The following is a 16,797-nucleotide window of genomic DNA, read 5'->3' on the forward strand; positions in this document are numbered from 1 at the left end:
AAACACTGGCACAACGGGGGTGTGACCCAGCCACCTGGTGGCAGTCCCGGCGGAGAGCCACAGCCTGCCTGGGCCACCAAGACCAAACGTTCTCTCTGAGCATATTCTTCTCCTTGGGGCGGCCCTGGGCCCGCAGCGCAGGGACGAAAGCAGAGTGGCAGCTGGTGCGTATGCGACTGTTACTGCTGCGCGTATGCTATTAACATGGCAACCTAACACAGCAGCACCGTGTGTGTGAGCGTGTCTCCCCCTCCCGGCTGGCTCCCGCATTTTTAACAACTCGCTACTTCACCGCTAGCCCAGTTACACCTTCAGCTGAAGCAACTCAGGTGTCTCTAAATACGGGCCCATAACTAGCTGTTAAAAAGGGGAGCAGAGACAGCTATTTCTGGGCGGACACAAGCTTGCTGGCTGCTGGGGCAGCCTCTGCACCCCCTAGGCCTACAAATAAGGCCTAGCAGTGTCTTTGCTTGCAATGACTTTTGTGACTGATGCCCCGAGGTGCTCAAATTTGGGGGGCTGCAGCGACCCCTGGCTTGAAGTGGCTTCTGTTCTACACAGAGCTTCCAGGTGGGTTCAACAGCTCTCAGCACCCCGCTGCTGTTGCCTAGTGATGCCTCATGCGCCCTGGGCGGTGCACTGGGGGGATCTTGAGAAGAGGAAAAAGACATTTATTTCTCTTATAAAGTGTTGGAGGCTGCACGGGCTGGCCTGGCTACCTGGCTTGCTGCGCAACACAGCCAGAGCCGTCCATCTCTGGCCAGCCTGTGTGCGGTTGCTCCTTGTTGTATACGCCTTGGAGTCTTTGAGAGCCTCGGGGCTGGTCTCCCAGTCCGACAAGCCCGTGGCAAGCTGGCCTGGCCCGTCTGCTGTAAAAACACCCGTGTACCTGACTGGGCTGGAGACAGGAGAAGCAGAGACGGAGCTTATGGCTTTGCATCCTTAACTTTGGTCTAAAAGTGAGAGCAAGGCAAGGCAAGGAGGGGGGTGAGGGCGGGGGGGGCGGTAAAGCAATAACTAACATGCCCCAGAAGAGTGGGGCGCATGGGAGAGATCCGAAGGGCAAGAGATGAGCCCAGAGGGAAAGGCAGAAGTGTAGACGTTATATGAGTGGCTGCTGCAGGGTGTGTTCCTCTCTCTGGGCACAGCCCCCTCTCTGTGGGATGTTCTGGCCCCTCGCCGGCGGCCTGTCCTCTGAACTCAGGGTGGGAAGCACTTCACTCCAGCATCCTCGGCGTGGCCGCAGTTGGTCTTGCCCCAGCTGGAGAAGCTGCACTGAAGCAGACTGTCCTCTGTGCCTTTGCAGGCCACGTCGTCCATCCAGATGCGCCCAGTACCTGGGGAGATAATGGGACGGCTCCATTAGCTGCAATGCCAGGCTGTCTCCCGTGGGAGGCCCCGTCAGGAACCGCCTGGTCGTGTTCTGGGCTAACGAATGAGCCCTCCCAACCCAGGCCAGGCCTATGCAAGCAGAGGAAGTCGACCTAAGACATGCAACTCCAGCGATGAGGATATGGAGTTGATGTACCTTAGGTCAAATTTCCATGTAATCGCTACAGTGGGAGATCGACAGGAGAAACTCTGCTGTCGACTTCTCTTACACCTCACCACTGCAAAGAGTACTGAGGTTGATGGGGACACCCTCAGCATTTGATTTAGCAGGTCCTCACTAGACCTGCTTAATCAAACCCCAGAAGATCAGCCTCCGGTGTGTCAACCTGGTGGCAAGCGTAGGCAAGTTCCTATGGCTTTGCGTACAGTGGGAGATAGCTAGGCCTTTAATTATAGGTTCAGGGCTGATGTGGCTTTAACAAAGAGATTTTCTCCATAGTCGCAAAGGGGGAGCCATATTAGTGTGTAGCTTCAGAAATAACAAACAGTCCTGCAGCACCTTAGAGAGTAACACGAAGCAGGTCTTACCCACTAAAGCTCATGACTAACACATTATTAGTTTCTCAGGTGCTACAGGACTGCTTGTTGTTTCACCATGGTGTTTGAGCTGAACAGGTATTAAACAAACTCAAGCAAAAAAGCAAGGAGTTGCTAACGGTCTGAATTAGGGCTGCCAGTTAATTGCAGTTAATTCAAGCAATTAACTGAAAAAAAATTGCAATTGATGGCACTGTTAAAGAGTAGAACACCAGTGAAATGTATTAAATATTATGGGTGGTTTTCTACCTTTCTCAAACACACTGATTTGTGTTACAACACAGAATCCAACATGGACAGAGCTCACTTAAGAGTTTTGATTACAAATGTCTGCCCTGTAAAAATGAGGAAAAGGAGAAATGGTATCTTTCAGGTCACTTCCCACAAATTCTGCCGTGCAAAACCCTTTATCATGAAAGTGCAATTTATAAATGTAGAGCTGTTTTTGTCACACAACCGCCCTCAGCAACAAAGCGGTGTAACACTTTAGAAGTCCGCTGGGTTCTGCTTTTCATTCAGCCTCTTGCTAGAGTGAACAAGCTAGTGTACATTTACAGGAGATAGCGCTGACGGCTTCTCCTTAGCATGTCAGCTGAAAAGGAGAAAAGAGATTTGTGTGGATTTTTGCTGCTGGTGTTGCCAGGAGTCAGCCATTTTTAACAGTCATGGCATCATAGAAGACTAGAGCTGGAAGGGCCCTCGAGAGGTCACTGAGTCCAGTTCCCTGCCCTCTCAGCAGGACCAAGCACCATCTAGACCAGGGGTCGGCAAACTGTGGCTCCGGAGCTGCATGAAGATCTTTAAGGAGCCACCTGCAGCTCCGAGCGCTGCCACCACTGACTCCACTCGCAGCTCCGGAGGTGGCTGCCGCTTAAACAACTGTCGTTAAAACTGGATTTAGGTTTTTTTGTTTAAGCAGCACCAGCCTCCAGAGCTGCAAGGGTGTCAGCGGTGGCAGGGAGCCCCAAAGAGGAAGCCGGCAGGGCAGGGAGCCGCCCATGCGCTGCGCGCGGGGGAACGCTGAGGCTGCAGGACAGCTGGGAGAGGAGCGGCTGAGCCTGCCCTGCCTGAGCCGTGCTGAGAAGGAGGCGGTGGCGGGAGCAGTGGGGGCCGGGAGGCAGCGGCCATGGAAGACCAGTGTGCAGAGCTTGTCTCAGGCAGGTAAATCTGGGGATGCGGGGCAGGTTTGGGGCTGATGGAGGGTAAAGCCTGGGGATGGGGGGGTGGGTTTGGGGCTGATGGAGGGTACAGCCTGGGGATGGGGGGGGCAGGTTTGGGGCTGATGGAGGGTAAAGCCTGGGGATGGGGGGGCAGGTTTGGGGCTGATGGAGGGTAAAGCCTGGGGATGGGGGGCGAGTTTGGGGCTGATGGAGGGTACAGCCTGGGGATGGGGGGCAGGTTTGGGGCTGATGGAGGGTAAAGCCTGGGGATGGGGGTGGGTTTGGGGCTGAAGGAGGGTAAAGCCTGGGGATGGGGGTGGGTTTGGGGCTGAAGGAGGGTAAAGCCTGGGGATGGGGGTGGGTTTGGGGCTGAAGGAGGGTAAAGCCTGGCGATGGGGGGTGGGTTTGGGGCTGGCGGAGGGTAAAGCCTGGGGATGGGAGTAACTTAACTTTCTAATTGGTACAAATCATTGTGGGCGCTGTTCTTAAAATCGGGGTGACACCAAGTGCAGTTTGCTGTGGCTTATTCAGGATGGTCTGGTATTCACGTGCACTGCGACTCCTGAAGTACTGATCTTGTAACGGAATTTGAAAAAATGGCTCTTCTCACTATTTCGGTTGCAGACCCCTGAACTAGACCATCCCCGACAGGCGTCTGTCTAACCGGCTCTTAAATGTCTCCAGTGATGGAGATTCCACAACCTCCCTCGGCAATTTATTCCACTACCGGCGTCAGCAACCTGCAGCTCCGGAGCTCCATGAAGCTCTTTAAGGAGCCATTTGCAGCTCTGGGCACTGCCGCCGCTGACTCCCCTTGCAGCTCCAGATGCGGCCGCTGCTTAAACAAAAATCTAAATTCAGTTGCCTGCCATTGAGCCAACTGAATTCAGTTTTGTAGTTTAAGTGGCAGTGGTAGTGCATTGCGGCTCTTGAGGGATTGATTTGGTAACTGAATTTGAAAAAATGGCTCTTCTCACTATTTCAGTTGCAGACCCCTCGTCTAGTACTTAACCACCTAATGTCCAACCTAACCCTCCCTTGCTGCAGTTTAAGCCCCTTGCTCCTTGTCCGGTCCTCAGAGCCCAAGGGGAACAGTTTTTCTCCCTCCTCCCTCTAACCCTCTTTTCATAGACCCCTGCAGGCTTCAGCCACCATTCTAGAGGACATGCTTCCATGCTGAAGACGTTTGTTAAAAATAGATTGTTAATTAAATCAGTGACTGAACTCCTCGGGGGCGAATTGTATGTCCCCTGTTCTGTTTTACCCACATTATGTTATATATTTCATGTTATAGCAGTCGCGGATGATGACCCAGCATGTTTGTTTTAAAAACGCTTTCACAGCAGAGCTGGCCAAATGCAGAGAAGGCACCTCGGTGAGATGTCTAGAGAGCTACAGCACTGGCCCTAAGGTTTGAGACACTGAAGGGCCTTCCAACATCTGACATGGGTGAGGTGTGGCACATGCTTGCAGATGGCTTTCCTTGTCCGATGGCAGAACAAAGAGCAATGGTCTGAAGTTGAAGAAGGAGAGGAGTAGGTTGGATATTAGGAAAAACTACTTCCCCAGGAGGGAGGTGAAACACTGGAATGCGTTGCCTAGAGAGGTGGTGGATTCTCCATCCTTCAAGGTTTTTAAGTCCTGGCTTGACAAGTTCCTGGCTGGGATGACTTAGTGGAGGGTTGATCCTGCTTGAAGCAGGGGGCTGGACTAGATGACCTCCTGAGGTCCCTTACAGGCCTATGATTCTGTGATTCTGTGAAGCCTTAAAAGAACAACAGTCCAACGTGGGAACCACAGAACTCAAACCTCCAGAAAGAAATCCAGCCATCTGTTGGTGGCATCTGACTCAGATGATGAAAATGAACATGCTGAGGGGCAGGGGTTTATTTAGTCTGCCAAAGAGAAGAGTGAGAGGAGATTTCATAATAGCCTTCAACCTCCTGAAGGGGTCTCTAAAGAGGAGGGAGAGAGGCTGTTCTCAGTGGTGACAGAACAAGGAGCAATAGTCTGATGTTACAGAGGGGAAGGTCCAGGTTGGATATTAGGAAAAACTATTTCCCCAGCAGGGAGGTGAAGCACTGGAATGTGTTGCCGAGAGAGGTGGTGGAATCTCCATCCCCAGAGGCTTTTAAGACCAGGATTGGCAAAGCCCTGGCTGGGATGATTTAGCTGGGGTTGGTCCTGCTTTGAGCAGGGGGGTGGGACTAAATGACCTCCTGAGGTCCCTTCCAGCCCCCACCTTCTGTGAGCCATGGGATACAATAACAGAGAGACCAGAACCACGCTGGTGCCCTGCATGGCTAACCAGAGGAGAGTGAGCATTGCCTGTGCTCATTTGCTTTTCTATCCCAGACCTCAGGTGCCTGCATTCCGGCAAACGCTGGGGAAGTTCAGACCCAGCCCCTGACTCTTTTACTGGGCCCCAGCTCTTCTACCAGCGTCCGATCAGAAAAGCAAGCGGCGCCGTGGGCATAGCCGTGGGTGTGTGACATAAGTGACAAGCACACAGGGAGGGGAGTAAATGGACTATTCTCCAAGCACATGGACTGTGCACCCAGGGGTTGCAGGATTGCAGTGACCTGTGGCAATGGGGAGCAGGCACTGGGGACTGGGTATGTGCTCCTGCAAGGGGTGGGGCCTAAGGAGGAAGGAGCAGGGCTTGGAGAGCCAGCCCTTAATGCTGCCTGGACCGCCCAGCCCTCCTGGCCCTCAGAACTGGCTGGAGTGTGTGGCTTGGGTTACTGGAGCACATCGCTCAGGCAGCGATGCTGAAGGGCCCGGGGCTCTGGCTGCTGCTGCAGTGATGGTACCAGCTAGAGTCCTGGCCCTTTTGGAGTCACAGGTACCGGGTAGTGGTCAAAAAAACCACCTACCTTCTCATTTCCTCCTGCTTGGGTGTCCCCGGGCTGGAGTGAGGCTGGAAGGACCCAGCCCTGAGAGGGGACAGGCCCAGTGCTGCTCCTCTTACACATGGTGAGAGAGCGCGAGTGTGCCATCTGTGCCTCAGTTTCCCCCATCTGGCCAGTCACTGGCGCAAAGCTCCTCCTCTGCCTGGCCTGAGGACTCTGCAGCTGCACATGGTCCGAGGTGCTTGAAGGGCTGCAGGTGGCAGAGTGCCACGGGGCTTCCTGCTCAGTATTGTCTCATGGTTGCCTGTCAAAGCCTAGCCAGGAGGGGGGATGCGGAGGGCCAAGTCCAACCTCACAGCCACATCTGAGATGTCGGGCAGTGGGGCAGCACAACGGGGCCCCGAGCTCTGGGCGCTGCTGGTGACGTCTTCTCCCGCCCACAGGCCCTTTGTCTGGCTGCATTCAGATTTTAGCCTTTTGCCCATCCCTGTGGTATCGGGGCACATTTCACGTAAAGGGCGTAGCAGCAGCTAGTCACAGAATCATAGAGCACTCGAACTGGAAGGGACCTCGAGAGGCCATCAAGTCCAGCCCCCTGCCTCAATGGCAGGACCAAGCACCTTCTAGACCCTCCCTGACAGATGTCTGTCTAACCTGCTCTGAAATATCTCCAGCAATGAGATTCCACAAGCTCCCCAGGCAATTTATTCCAGTGTTTGACCACCCTGACAGTCAGGAAGCTTTTCCTCACGTCCAACCTAAGCCTCCCTGGCCGCAGTTTAGTCCCTAATGGATATCATGAAGCCTTTGGGCTTACGAACTCCACTGAGGGTAGGGAGCTGTTTTCAATTTATTCCCCTGTTATGTCTTTGGAAGGAAGGTTAATTAGTTTCAGGCAGGGAGAGGGGAGGGATTAGGCGGTGGTGGCTCTTTGGGCAGAAGCCTCTAAGTGCCCCTGCATATGGGTTTTGTCTCCGGGCTCTGAGGAATAGCCAGTTCCTGTCACAACCCCCCACTTCCCAGGGCTGAAAACACACCCTGGCGAGGAGCACCTGAGGAGAAGCCCTGGCACCCATTGCTAGCTCCCCAGCGTGGTGCTCCGGATGGCTACTTCACTCCAAGCTCCTCCCGTGGTGCGGGGCAGGGGGGTTACTACATGCTGTGTTCATCACGCAGGAGTCCCATCCAAAAGGAGAATGGGGGTCGGAGCTTAGGGCTTGTGGAGTAAATAGGCACCATCCCTGTGGGCCCAGCCTCCAGCTCAGAGGCACCGGCTCGCATGGGAGCTCTGACCTGCCTGGGGAGTTCTCCGTGTTTTTCGTGCTGTCTGTGAAGCACGTGACCCTCCGTGAGAAGGTGCAGAGCTGGCACTGCCAACCAACACATTAGCGTAGGCCAAGGAGGAGCCGGCTGCAGAAGGAACTAGGAAGACATGGTTATGGTGACTGTGAGCGATCTGGTTTTAAAGGGCACATCTACACAGGCTGGGGTGACGATGCACTTGGCCAAAATTTCAAAAGGGCCATGCTAATGGCCAAATCGGAGAATACTAATGAGGTGCTGAAATGAATATTCAGCATCTCGTTAGCATTTTGCCAGCTGCGGCACTTCGAAAGTGCTGTGTTTCGCTCGTGCGTGGCTTGGCTATATGGGGGCCCTTTTCGAAAGGACCCTGCACACATCGAAATCAGCTTATTTGTGTTGCTCCAGTAAGGGAAAAACGGTTTGTTTGGACGTGGTCATTCTGTTTATTATTATCTGACTTTTCTACGACAGGAGCAATGAATTTTAAGAGAATAGCACGGAGCTGGACAGGACCTTGTGATGTCTTTGAGCCCAGTCCCCTGCCTTCATGGTAGGAACCATCACAGACAGATTTTTTTTACTCTCACCCGCCTAAGGCCCTTGAAGGCCGAACTCACAACTGGGGGTTTACAAGGCCAAGGTGCTAACCACTGAGCTATCCCTCACCCCTGATCAAAGTAACATTTAATATTTTAATCTCATTAGTTGCCATGGTGTGACCATGTACGACTCTGATAGTCCTTCCAGTGCAATATCTGAGGTTTTGGAAGGTGACAGTCTGGGACGAATTTGGACATTTTGAGGTTTTGTCCCAGCAGAAAAGAAAAACCCATTTCAAATTGTGTGGCTTTCCCAGGAGACTGAAAATCCATTTGGTGGCGATGCACAATGCCCCGGCCTGTCCCGCAGCTTCCTGGCGGAGGGGTAGATCCCTCTCGAGGGATTTTTCTTTTTTAAGCCTGAAATTTCAGAATGTGAACCCAATTCCAAACTGAGAAACAGTCCCACTGGGTCTCCATGCTAGAGATTGTCTCTTTGTGATTTGCTCTCACTGTCTCTGTCTTCCTGGCACATTTCTCTCCCCCCACTTTTTAAGTAGTAACAGAGAGGGAGCCGGGCTAGTCTATATACTATCAAAACAAAAAAGCAGTCCAGTAGCACTTTAAAGGCTAACAAAATAATTTATTAGGTGATGAGCTCTCGTGGGACAGACCCACTTCTTCAGCCCATAGCCAGACCAGAACAGACTCAATATTTAAGGCACAGAGAACCAAAAACAGTAATCAAGGTGGACACATCAGAAAAAAAATGATCAAGGTGAGCAAATCAGAGAGCAGAGGGGCAGAAGAATTCGACACATTAACATGTGGTTTGAACCGGGATGGGAATTTTCTGGGTCACTATAGGGGTTCATCTGCGTACTTGGCTTAATCTAATTCTTGGCTCCCCCACACCTTCCGTCCCTCTACTCTCTGATTTGCTCACCTTGATCATTTTTTTTTCTGATTTGTCCACCTTGATTACTGTTTTTGGTTCTCTGTGCCTTAAACATTGAGTCTGTTCTGGTCTGGCTATGGTCTGAAGAAGCGGGTCTGTCCCACGAAAGCTCATCACCTAAAAATTATTTTGTTAGTCTTTAAAGTGCTACTGGGCTGCTTTTTTGTTCTGACACTTTTTAAGTGTGTTTCGACTCAGAAAAGTGACCGTGGGGAAAAAAATCCAAACCAGCTACCCTATCTCACTCAGCAAATCTGACCCCCAGATTTAGTCAGTGTTCTACCAGACAAGTCATCCCATTGATTGCAGGCTGGTGGGGAGGTGGGAGTTTAGTAGGGTTTAGATCCAAAGCCACACAACCTATCTAGAGTGGGGCTTAGTCCAGCTCAGGTCCCAAGGAACTCTGCTAAGTGAGGAAAGGTAGCAGAATCAGGCCCTGAGCACTAAGCTTTTACTCTGTTTTATTCCCAGGAGCCCTGCAGCGCCGACGCCTTCTCGGCCGACCGAGTCGCGGTGTTTCTTGGCTTGCACGTCGGCAAGCGACTTGTTAACGGACCCCTAATTGGAGGCTCTTTCCATCTGGAAAGTCTGCAGCGTGACTCACAGCTCCCAGGCCGTGTCGGCAGGGCTGGCCGTGAGCAGGGCTGTGCTTGGAAACAGAGCATGCTTGGTTCCCCAGAAAGACAGCCTTGCCAATGGCAAGTGCGGCCGTGGACAAGGCAGGTTGTTGGAGCCAAACATGCTAAGACACAAAATGTTTGGCCAGCTCAGTGGGTTATTTCCTAGAAATAGGGGCCAGGCTGAGACAATTTTTATTAAACTAGATGGGGGAGGAGGGAGACTTTCTTTGTTTTCTTTGCCATTGTTTGATCCCCTCTGCCAGGAGGGAGGGGCTGCTGATAAAACCCATTCGGAGGAAGGAAACGGGCGTCATCAATGGGAGAGATGAGCTGTGTTTGGCCAGAGTCACCTCAGGGCTAACCCAGCAGCTAGCGAGGGAGAAAGCGGTTGTGCCCCACATGGGTTTCAGGACTTTAAGCTCCTGCCAAGAGAACAGATTCCCTCTGTGCTGCAATCAATCACTGTGAGGGTTGCCAGATGTTCGGGATTAGCGCCCTGCAGCTCGGTGTGATGAATGACGGGGCTGGGGTGCTCAGCCGGGGGGGAGATGCAGGTGTGAGGGGGTGAGGGAGGAGAAAAGCAGAATGAATAGGGATTGAAAGGCCTGCAGGCATGCTGGGGGGGAAGAGGGTAGGAACGCCTGGGCTCTCATCCCATCGCTTGCTCTGTTGTTTTGGCTAGCTCAGAAGTGTTGTGATTTCTAGGGCATTAGTGGTCAGTACCCTTCTGTAAAATGGGAATAACCCTATTAACCTCCCTCATAGAATCATAGAATCAAAGAATCCCAGGGCTGGAAGGGACCTCAGGAGGTCATCTAGCCCCACCCCTTGCCCAAAGCAGGACCAACCCCAACTAAATCAGCCCAGCCAGGACTTTGGCAAGTTGGGAATTAAAAATCTCTAGGGATGGAGATTCCACCACCTCTCTAGGCAACACATTCCAGTGCTTCCCCACCCTCCCGGTGAAGTAGTTTTTCCTTATATCCAACCTACACCTCCCTATCTGTAACTTCAGACCATTGCTCCTTGTTCTGTCATCCGTCCCCACTGAGAACAGTCTCTCTCCATCCTCTTTAGGAACCCCCCCGCTTCAGGCAGTTGAAGGCTGCTATTAAATCACCCCTCACTCTTCTCTTCTGCAAACTAAATAAGTTCAAATACCTCAGCCTCTCCTCAGAGGTCATGTGCTCACCTCCTTAATAATTTTTGTTGCCCTTCACTCTACCCACTCCAGTGCATCCACATCCTTTCTATACTGGGGGGCCCAGAACTGGACACGATACTCCAGATCAGACCACCCCATTGCCTAGTAGAGGGGAATAATAACTTCTCTAGGTCTGCTGGAAATGCTCCTCCTAATGCACCCCAATATGCCTCCCCAGAGGCTGGCGAAACCCTGCAGCCACATGCCAGCTTTGTGCGTGGGATATGTTTTGGGGTCTCCATACGATCAACAGGCCTGCCTCTTTGTGACTGACCTCACAAGGGACGAGTGATTGGTCTGAGACGGGAGGGAATTGCGGACAGAAGGAATCCAGAGTCTTCTGTCAGTTTCCTAATTGAATGATTTCTTAGCATCCCTATGTCCGGGCCTTCGGCACACGCTGGGCCTTCGCTCCGGCATGGTTTGGCTGGGAGCAATGAATGGGGGCCAGAGAAACCTTGGATGGGTCAAACCCAGGCCTTCCAGAGTCTTCCACTGACTTTAACAGGCTCCAGGTCCAGCCCAGATCTCAGGCGGCAGAAAACAACCCCCAAACTCACAGTATTATTACGGCAGGAGCAACTGCAGCTCCTGCTAAAATCAAGGCCCCTCGAGCCAGGGACTGCAACCCCCAGCTGCCCACATGAGGGACAGCCCTGGCCGAGAATGATTTTGAATCTAAATAGGTATGGTGGAAAGTGACTCAGCTGGGCCATACGGCAAGTCAGTGGCAGAGCCGGGAAGGAAGGCAGTACCGTGGGAGGTCCAGCCCGCTGCATTGCAGAAGGGGAGAGGTAGCCGCTCCGGGTACCGGGACACTGCTTGCTCTTTGTCCACTTCCCCGTCAGGGAGCGAGGGGAAAGTACACAGCTTCACGTACCACTGACTTCTGGCTAAGGAGGGCAGGAGGCAGAAGAGTGATTCGCAAGCTGGGTGCTTTCCCCTCGCTCCCTGACAGTCAGGGGAACGGGAAGAAGAGCAACAGTGTCCTGGTACACATGGTTGCTGCCTCCGCCCGCCCTCCACTAGGCCACGCTGCCTCTCAGTGGGTTTTCCCCTCTGTCTCACCTCATTCACCCCAATGTCTGCAGAAAGCATCACAGCCCAAGTACCGCCTGCGATCGAACATCCTGCTTCCACCCGGCAGGGTCCCAAGTCTTGCTCAGGCCAAAGCCCAGGCGAGGGAGAGAGATGGCCAGCGGGCTGCCTTGGTGCTTGTCACTTGGTCTTGGTGGTAGCCATTTCATGGCCGCCAGCTGGGCCAGGCCGGAGGCAGGCTTGCCGGGCCAAGAGCCGAGTCGCCTGCCAGGATGTGACAAGAGCTGGAGTGACACTGCTGTGTGCCGTGAGGGACTTTTGTGTGGGCGGGTGGGTGGGTACGGGACGGAGCACTGGAGTTGCAGCACTGTGCATAAGGGACAGCAGTGTCCATCCAGGCGTGCATGCGTGTGTGTGTGTGTGTGTGTGTGTGTGTGTGTGTGTGTGTGTGTGTGTGTGTGTGTGGGACGGAGTACTGGAGTTACAGCAGTGTCCAGCCAGGCGTGTGTGTGTGTGTGTGTGTGTGTGGGACGGAGTACTGGAGTTACAGCAGTGTCCAGCCAGGCGTGTGTGTGTGTGTGTGTGTGTGTGTGTGTGTGGGACGGAGTACTGGAGTTACAGCAGTGTCCAGCCAGGCGTGTGGGTGTGTCCCATGAAAACTCATCACCAAATGGATCATTGTGTTCACCTTAAAATTGCTGCATTTCTGCTGGTTTGTTTTGTTGGAGTACAGACTAACCTGGCCACCTCTGCTACTGTCCAGGGGTGTGTTTGTGGGAACTGAGGTCGCTTGAGTTCGTGTGTGTCCAGTTCCTGTCCTGGGAGGTTTTTGCGAACAGGTCTGACAAACCCCTGTGAGTGAGGCTCTGGCTCAGTCCCTTCTATTGCTAGGATAGTAGGGCCCAGGTCTGTGTATGTGGGATTCAGGGAGGGTGTGTAGGTGGGGCTGTGTGTAGGTGTCAGCTGTGCTGGTGGGTAGGGGATGGATTGCACCCTCAGCAAATTTGCAGGTAACGCTAAGCTAGGGGATGAGTAGATAAGCTAGAAGGTGGGGACAGGGGCTAGAGTGACCTAGACCAATTGGAGGATTGGGCCAAAAGAAATCTGATGAGGTTCAACAAGGACAAGGGCAGAGTCCTGCACTTGGGACGGAAGAATCCCAAGCACTGTTACAGGCTGGGGACTGACTGGCTAAGTAACAGTGCAGCAGAAAAGGCCCTGGGGACTACAGTGGATAATAGGCTGGCTATGAGTCAAGAGTGCGCCCTTGTAGCCAAGAAGGCTGATGGCATATTGGGGTGCATTAGGAGGACTATTTCCAGTAGATCTAAATAAGTTATTATTCCCCTCTACTCAGCACTGGTGAGGCCACATCTGTAGTATTGTATCCAGTTCTGGGGCCTGCAGTATAGAAAGAATGTGGATGCATTGGAGTGGGTCTAGCAGAGGGCAACAAAAATGATTGAGGGCTGCAGCTCATGACCTAGCAGCCGACCTATTTCCCCAGGAGGGAGGTGAAGCCCTGGAGTGCGTTGTCTAGAGAGGTGGTGGAATCTCCATCCCTAGAGGTTTTAAGTCCCAGCTTGACATGGTCCTGGTTGGGATGATTTAGTTGGGGTTGGTTCTGCTTTAGGCAGGGGGCTGGACTCGATGACCTCCTGAGGTCCCTTCCAGCCCTGGGATCTGTGATTCTATAACTGTGCACATGGGCTCTGTGTGTGTGCTGGGAGTGTCGAAGGTGGTGTGTTTGGAGGGGATGTGGGTGTATGGGGCTTGTGTGCACGGCAGCATGAGCAGTGGCACAGTTTGTGGGACAGGACGGGGGCCTTACTGGTGAGGGCACCAGCTGGGGTTCTAGGTTCTCTTCATGACGTCAATCGCTGGGTTGCTCTGTGCCTCAGTTTCCCATTCCAGCCAGTGTAGATAACCGCACTACACTGCCTCCACCCCCTTCTCTGTGGGGGTAAGTGTGAGGTGCTCTGGTCCAGGAAGAGTTCTCTGTGTGTGTTTCTGTCTACATGCCTGAGGACAAAGGTGAGCGCCTCAGGCGTCGCAAAGCGGCCTTGTCTGGCCAGCTCACTGGCTGTGTCAGCTTTCACTCCTCCCTAGTGACTACAAAGGTTCACTTCTTTGCTGCCAGGAATGGCGGAGCCCATTGGCTGAAGGGCCTCTTTGCTGAGCAGGGGAGAGTCGGAGAATACGGGACCTGGATCAAAACCACCCGAGGCCTGAGTCTGGTGATTCACTGGCAAAATGAAACTGTGCCCTGGTTTTGCCCAGTGTTTTATGGCCCCGTCAATGAGTATTTCAGTGTTTGCTTCAGACTGTGTTCTGGTTGTGCTGCAGAGAGACGGGCAGGGTTTGTGTCTGGGTCTCTGGGTATGGTAAAGGCATCTCTGGAGACAGAGGTGGAAAAGTACTCAAAAAAGTTACCTGATTAAAGGTGAAGCTGCTTTGACTTCTGGATACTTGAGTACAATAAAGATGTGATATGTGTGCGTGTCCTGTTACGCAAGTAGTTTTCCAGCGGGACACCAGTGACTTATACTTAAATACATTCCCCCCAAAGCAGCTGCACTTTTACTCAAGTAACTTTTGGGGTACTTTTCCCACCTCTGTCTGGAGATCATTGGAATCTTATGAGCAGCAGCTCTGTGTGCTTAGGCCTGGCCACTCTATGGTCAGAGATTCTCCCCTGGTGTCCGTGGGAGTTTGGCAGACCCCATGCATTGACAGATACTCATTCGAAGGCAGGCATCCACCTCCTTTGGGGGCCACAGAAACCCCCTGAGGAAATGCCCTCCTGCAAGGGGTCTCAGAACTGCAGTATCGCAATGCAGTGCTTGCTCCACAAAGACCATCAGAACCACAACACATCAATTACACAACTGTCCACCCAGGACAGTCCACTGAGAGCTGGTGCCTGGCTAACGAGTCTTTCCTGTCCCAAACCGATGGCTGTGGGGGTGTGATTCCCTCCTTCCAGCCGGCAACCGGTGAAGAGCTAAGCGAGAGGTTTCTATGACAAAGGGCAGAATGCCAGAAAGGAGGGGCACCGGAAGCCCATACCGGCTCTCATTCCCCCTCTGCTCCCCAGCCCTTTCAGAGTGGGGAATGTCAGAGGCCCAGGCCAGAGCCCTTTTTCCGTGGCAGAGCGTTTCAACAGGCAGGGCTGGGGGGTTTGCCTCAGAGGCAGCGGAGCAGGAGCTGGGGAAAGGGCTGGGCTGGAGAAGAGCCAGGGATCTGTTTTCACACAATCCTCCAGGCAACCATCCAAACATTTGCAGATGACACTCATGGCCTGGGGCGAGGAGGGGACGGGAGCCAACCCCAAACTACGCCAGTTCAAACCACCCCAGCACCCTCTGTCCCTTTGGCGCAGCAGCTGCCAATGAGCGGCAGGGGCTTTTGGAGACCTCTGCATGTCCTCCAGGGACTGGGACATCTCGGCTGGCACACGGTCTCCCAGCTCAGGGACAGCCCAGCAAAGCAGCCCAGGGACTGAGGAGACTTAGGCTGAGCCTGGGAATCAGGAGCGACTGAAGATTGGGCTGGTTTGCGGCCTCTGAGAGGTGAGCAAAGGAGGACAGGCCAGGGACAGCTCATTTTCACCCTATCCCCGGCGGCCTCAGTAGAGAAGCCAAGGGCTGAATGGGTGGTGCAGAGAGATCAAACTCCCCTTGGTGGTGGCAGCTGCCATCTGGGTGGTGCATGTCGGCAGGGCCCCTGGTCGGACAGCCGCACCCACCGCTGCCCCGGACTCCAGCAGAGTGGAGGAGGACCTGCCGGTGGGTGGCAAGAAGTTTGTGGATTACCTTGCCCGAACCGGGCCATCCTGTACACCTCCTCGGAGCCTTGGAAACCCAGCATCCTGCACACTACTTCCCCGTCCTTTTTGTCCCAGCCGTCGTCACACACCGTCCCCCAGCGCTGGTCATGGAACACCTCCACCCGGCCCTCATGTGGGCCGGAGCCGTTCACCAGCCGGATCACCCGCTCCTCAGCGGCAGCTGTCGGGGACAGAGACAGACAAAGCAGACGGTGAGTGCCTCCTTTGGGGCCATCCTTCCCCACTGACACAGAGAGAGCCTCCACTTCCAGCAGGGCCCCCACCAAGCGCCCCTCAACTTCTCCCCTCTTCTGACACCCCCTAGACCATCCTTCCAGCCTCCATCCTTCCAGCTCAGGAGGGCCCGGCAGCTGCAGCCCTGTGGCTTACATAGCTTGGAACACCAAGCAAAGCGTCCCGCACAACCTCGGCTGGGGGACCAGAGGCCACTCCTCTAAACATGATCCTGCCCCGGCTGAAGTCAACCTCTTGACCTCTGCAGCACACCCACCAGTCTCTATGTAATCAAACAGGAGTGGATGCCGGCCCCACTGAAATCCAAGGCAGAACTGCCAGTGATCAGGATTTCTCCCCTTGCAGGACTCCTCCCATCTCCAAACCCCCCCCCGCCACTCCCCCGTCTCCACTCCCGTCCTCTGGTCCCTTTTGTCTCCCACTCCTATTGGCTCAACCACAGCCTATTTATACAGGGAAAGCCTGAGGAACACAGCAGAGAAGTCAGGCCGAAGAGGAGACCGTCTTAAGCAAAGCCTCCCGTGGCGCCCAGACAGCAAGTTGAACTAAACGCCCCCAAATCCCATTCGCTGGGGTTAGAAGTGGGTCTGGGCTGAAGGGCTGCAAAGAGGCTCTGGGCAGCTGGAGTCACTCTGCAACTTTCTCATCTGTGTTCGACTCCGAGGGGGCAATTAGTGGCCCCCAGAAGGAAGGAAGTGGAGAAGGTTTTCTTTTCAACCACAGCTGGTCCTGCGTTTTCGGATGAAGCCGTTTTATTTTAATGTGGCTTTGTGAAAATGGAAATTCCTACAGGAAATGCGGGCGATGTCGGGGCAGGGGATGGTGAAAAGGGATTTAAAAAAAAAGTCATTTCTGAGCCAAAAACATTTTCAGATTCCCAATATCTGCAGTTAGACCAAACAATTTTGTCCAGCTGACCTCTGGTCAAACCACATTTCTCCTGTTTCTATGAGCTCCACCTGGTTTTGACGTGAGACTGTGGCCTGACTCTTGGGCACGGGCGCCACTTCCGGAGGGGGCAGCAGCTGTGTGTATCCGGAGGCTGCTGCTCTTCCTCCCATTCCCCTGACAGTCAGGGAGTGAGAGGAAAGTACCCAGCTTGCGAATC

At 53.6% G+C, this 16,797-nt stretch overlaps 1 protein-coding gene across 2 annotated transcripts in view; it reads right to left on the reverse strand.

Moving 5' to 3' along the window:
- Nucleotides 1–655: 655 nt before the first annotated feature.
- SCARA5 (scavenger receptor class A member 5) overlaps nt 656–16,797 on the reverse strand; it is a 122,477-nt gene continuing 106,335 nt past the window's right edge. For both annotated transcript variants that reach the window (XM_074991513.1, XM_074991512.1), the window contains 2 exons: nt 15,421–15,615; nt 656–1,337 (listed from right to left, as the gene is read on the reverse strand). In XM_074991513.1, the coding sequence (XP_074847614.1) occupies nt 1,201–1,337; nt 15,421–15,615 (332 nt within the window). In that variant the 3' untranslated portion in view covers nt 656–1,200. The remainder of the gene's footprint in view (nt 1,338–15,420; nt 15,616–16,797) is intronic.

The sequence above is a fragment of the Carettochelys insculpta genome, chromosome 3 (assembly GCF_033958435.1).
Source record: "Carettochelys insculpta isolate YL-2023 chromosome 3, ASM3395843v1, whole genome shotgun sequence".
Classification (NCBI taxonomy): Eukaryota; Metazoa; Chordata; order Testudines; family Carettochelyidae; genus Carettochelys; species Carettochelys insculpta.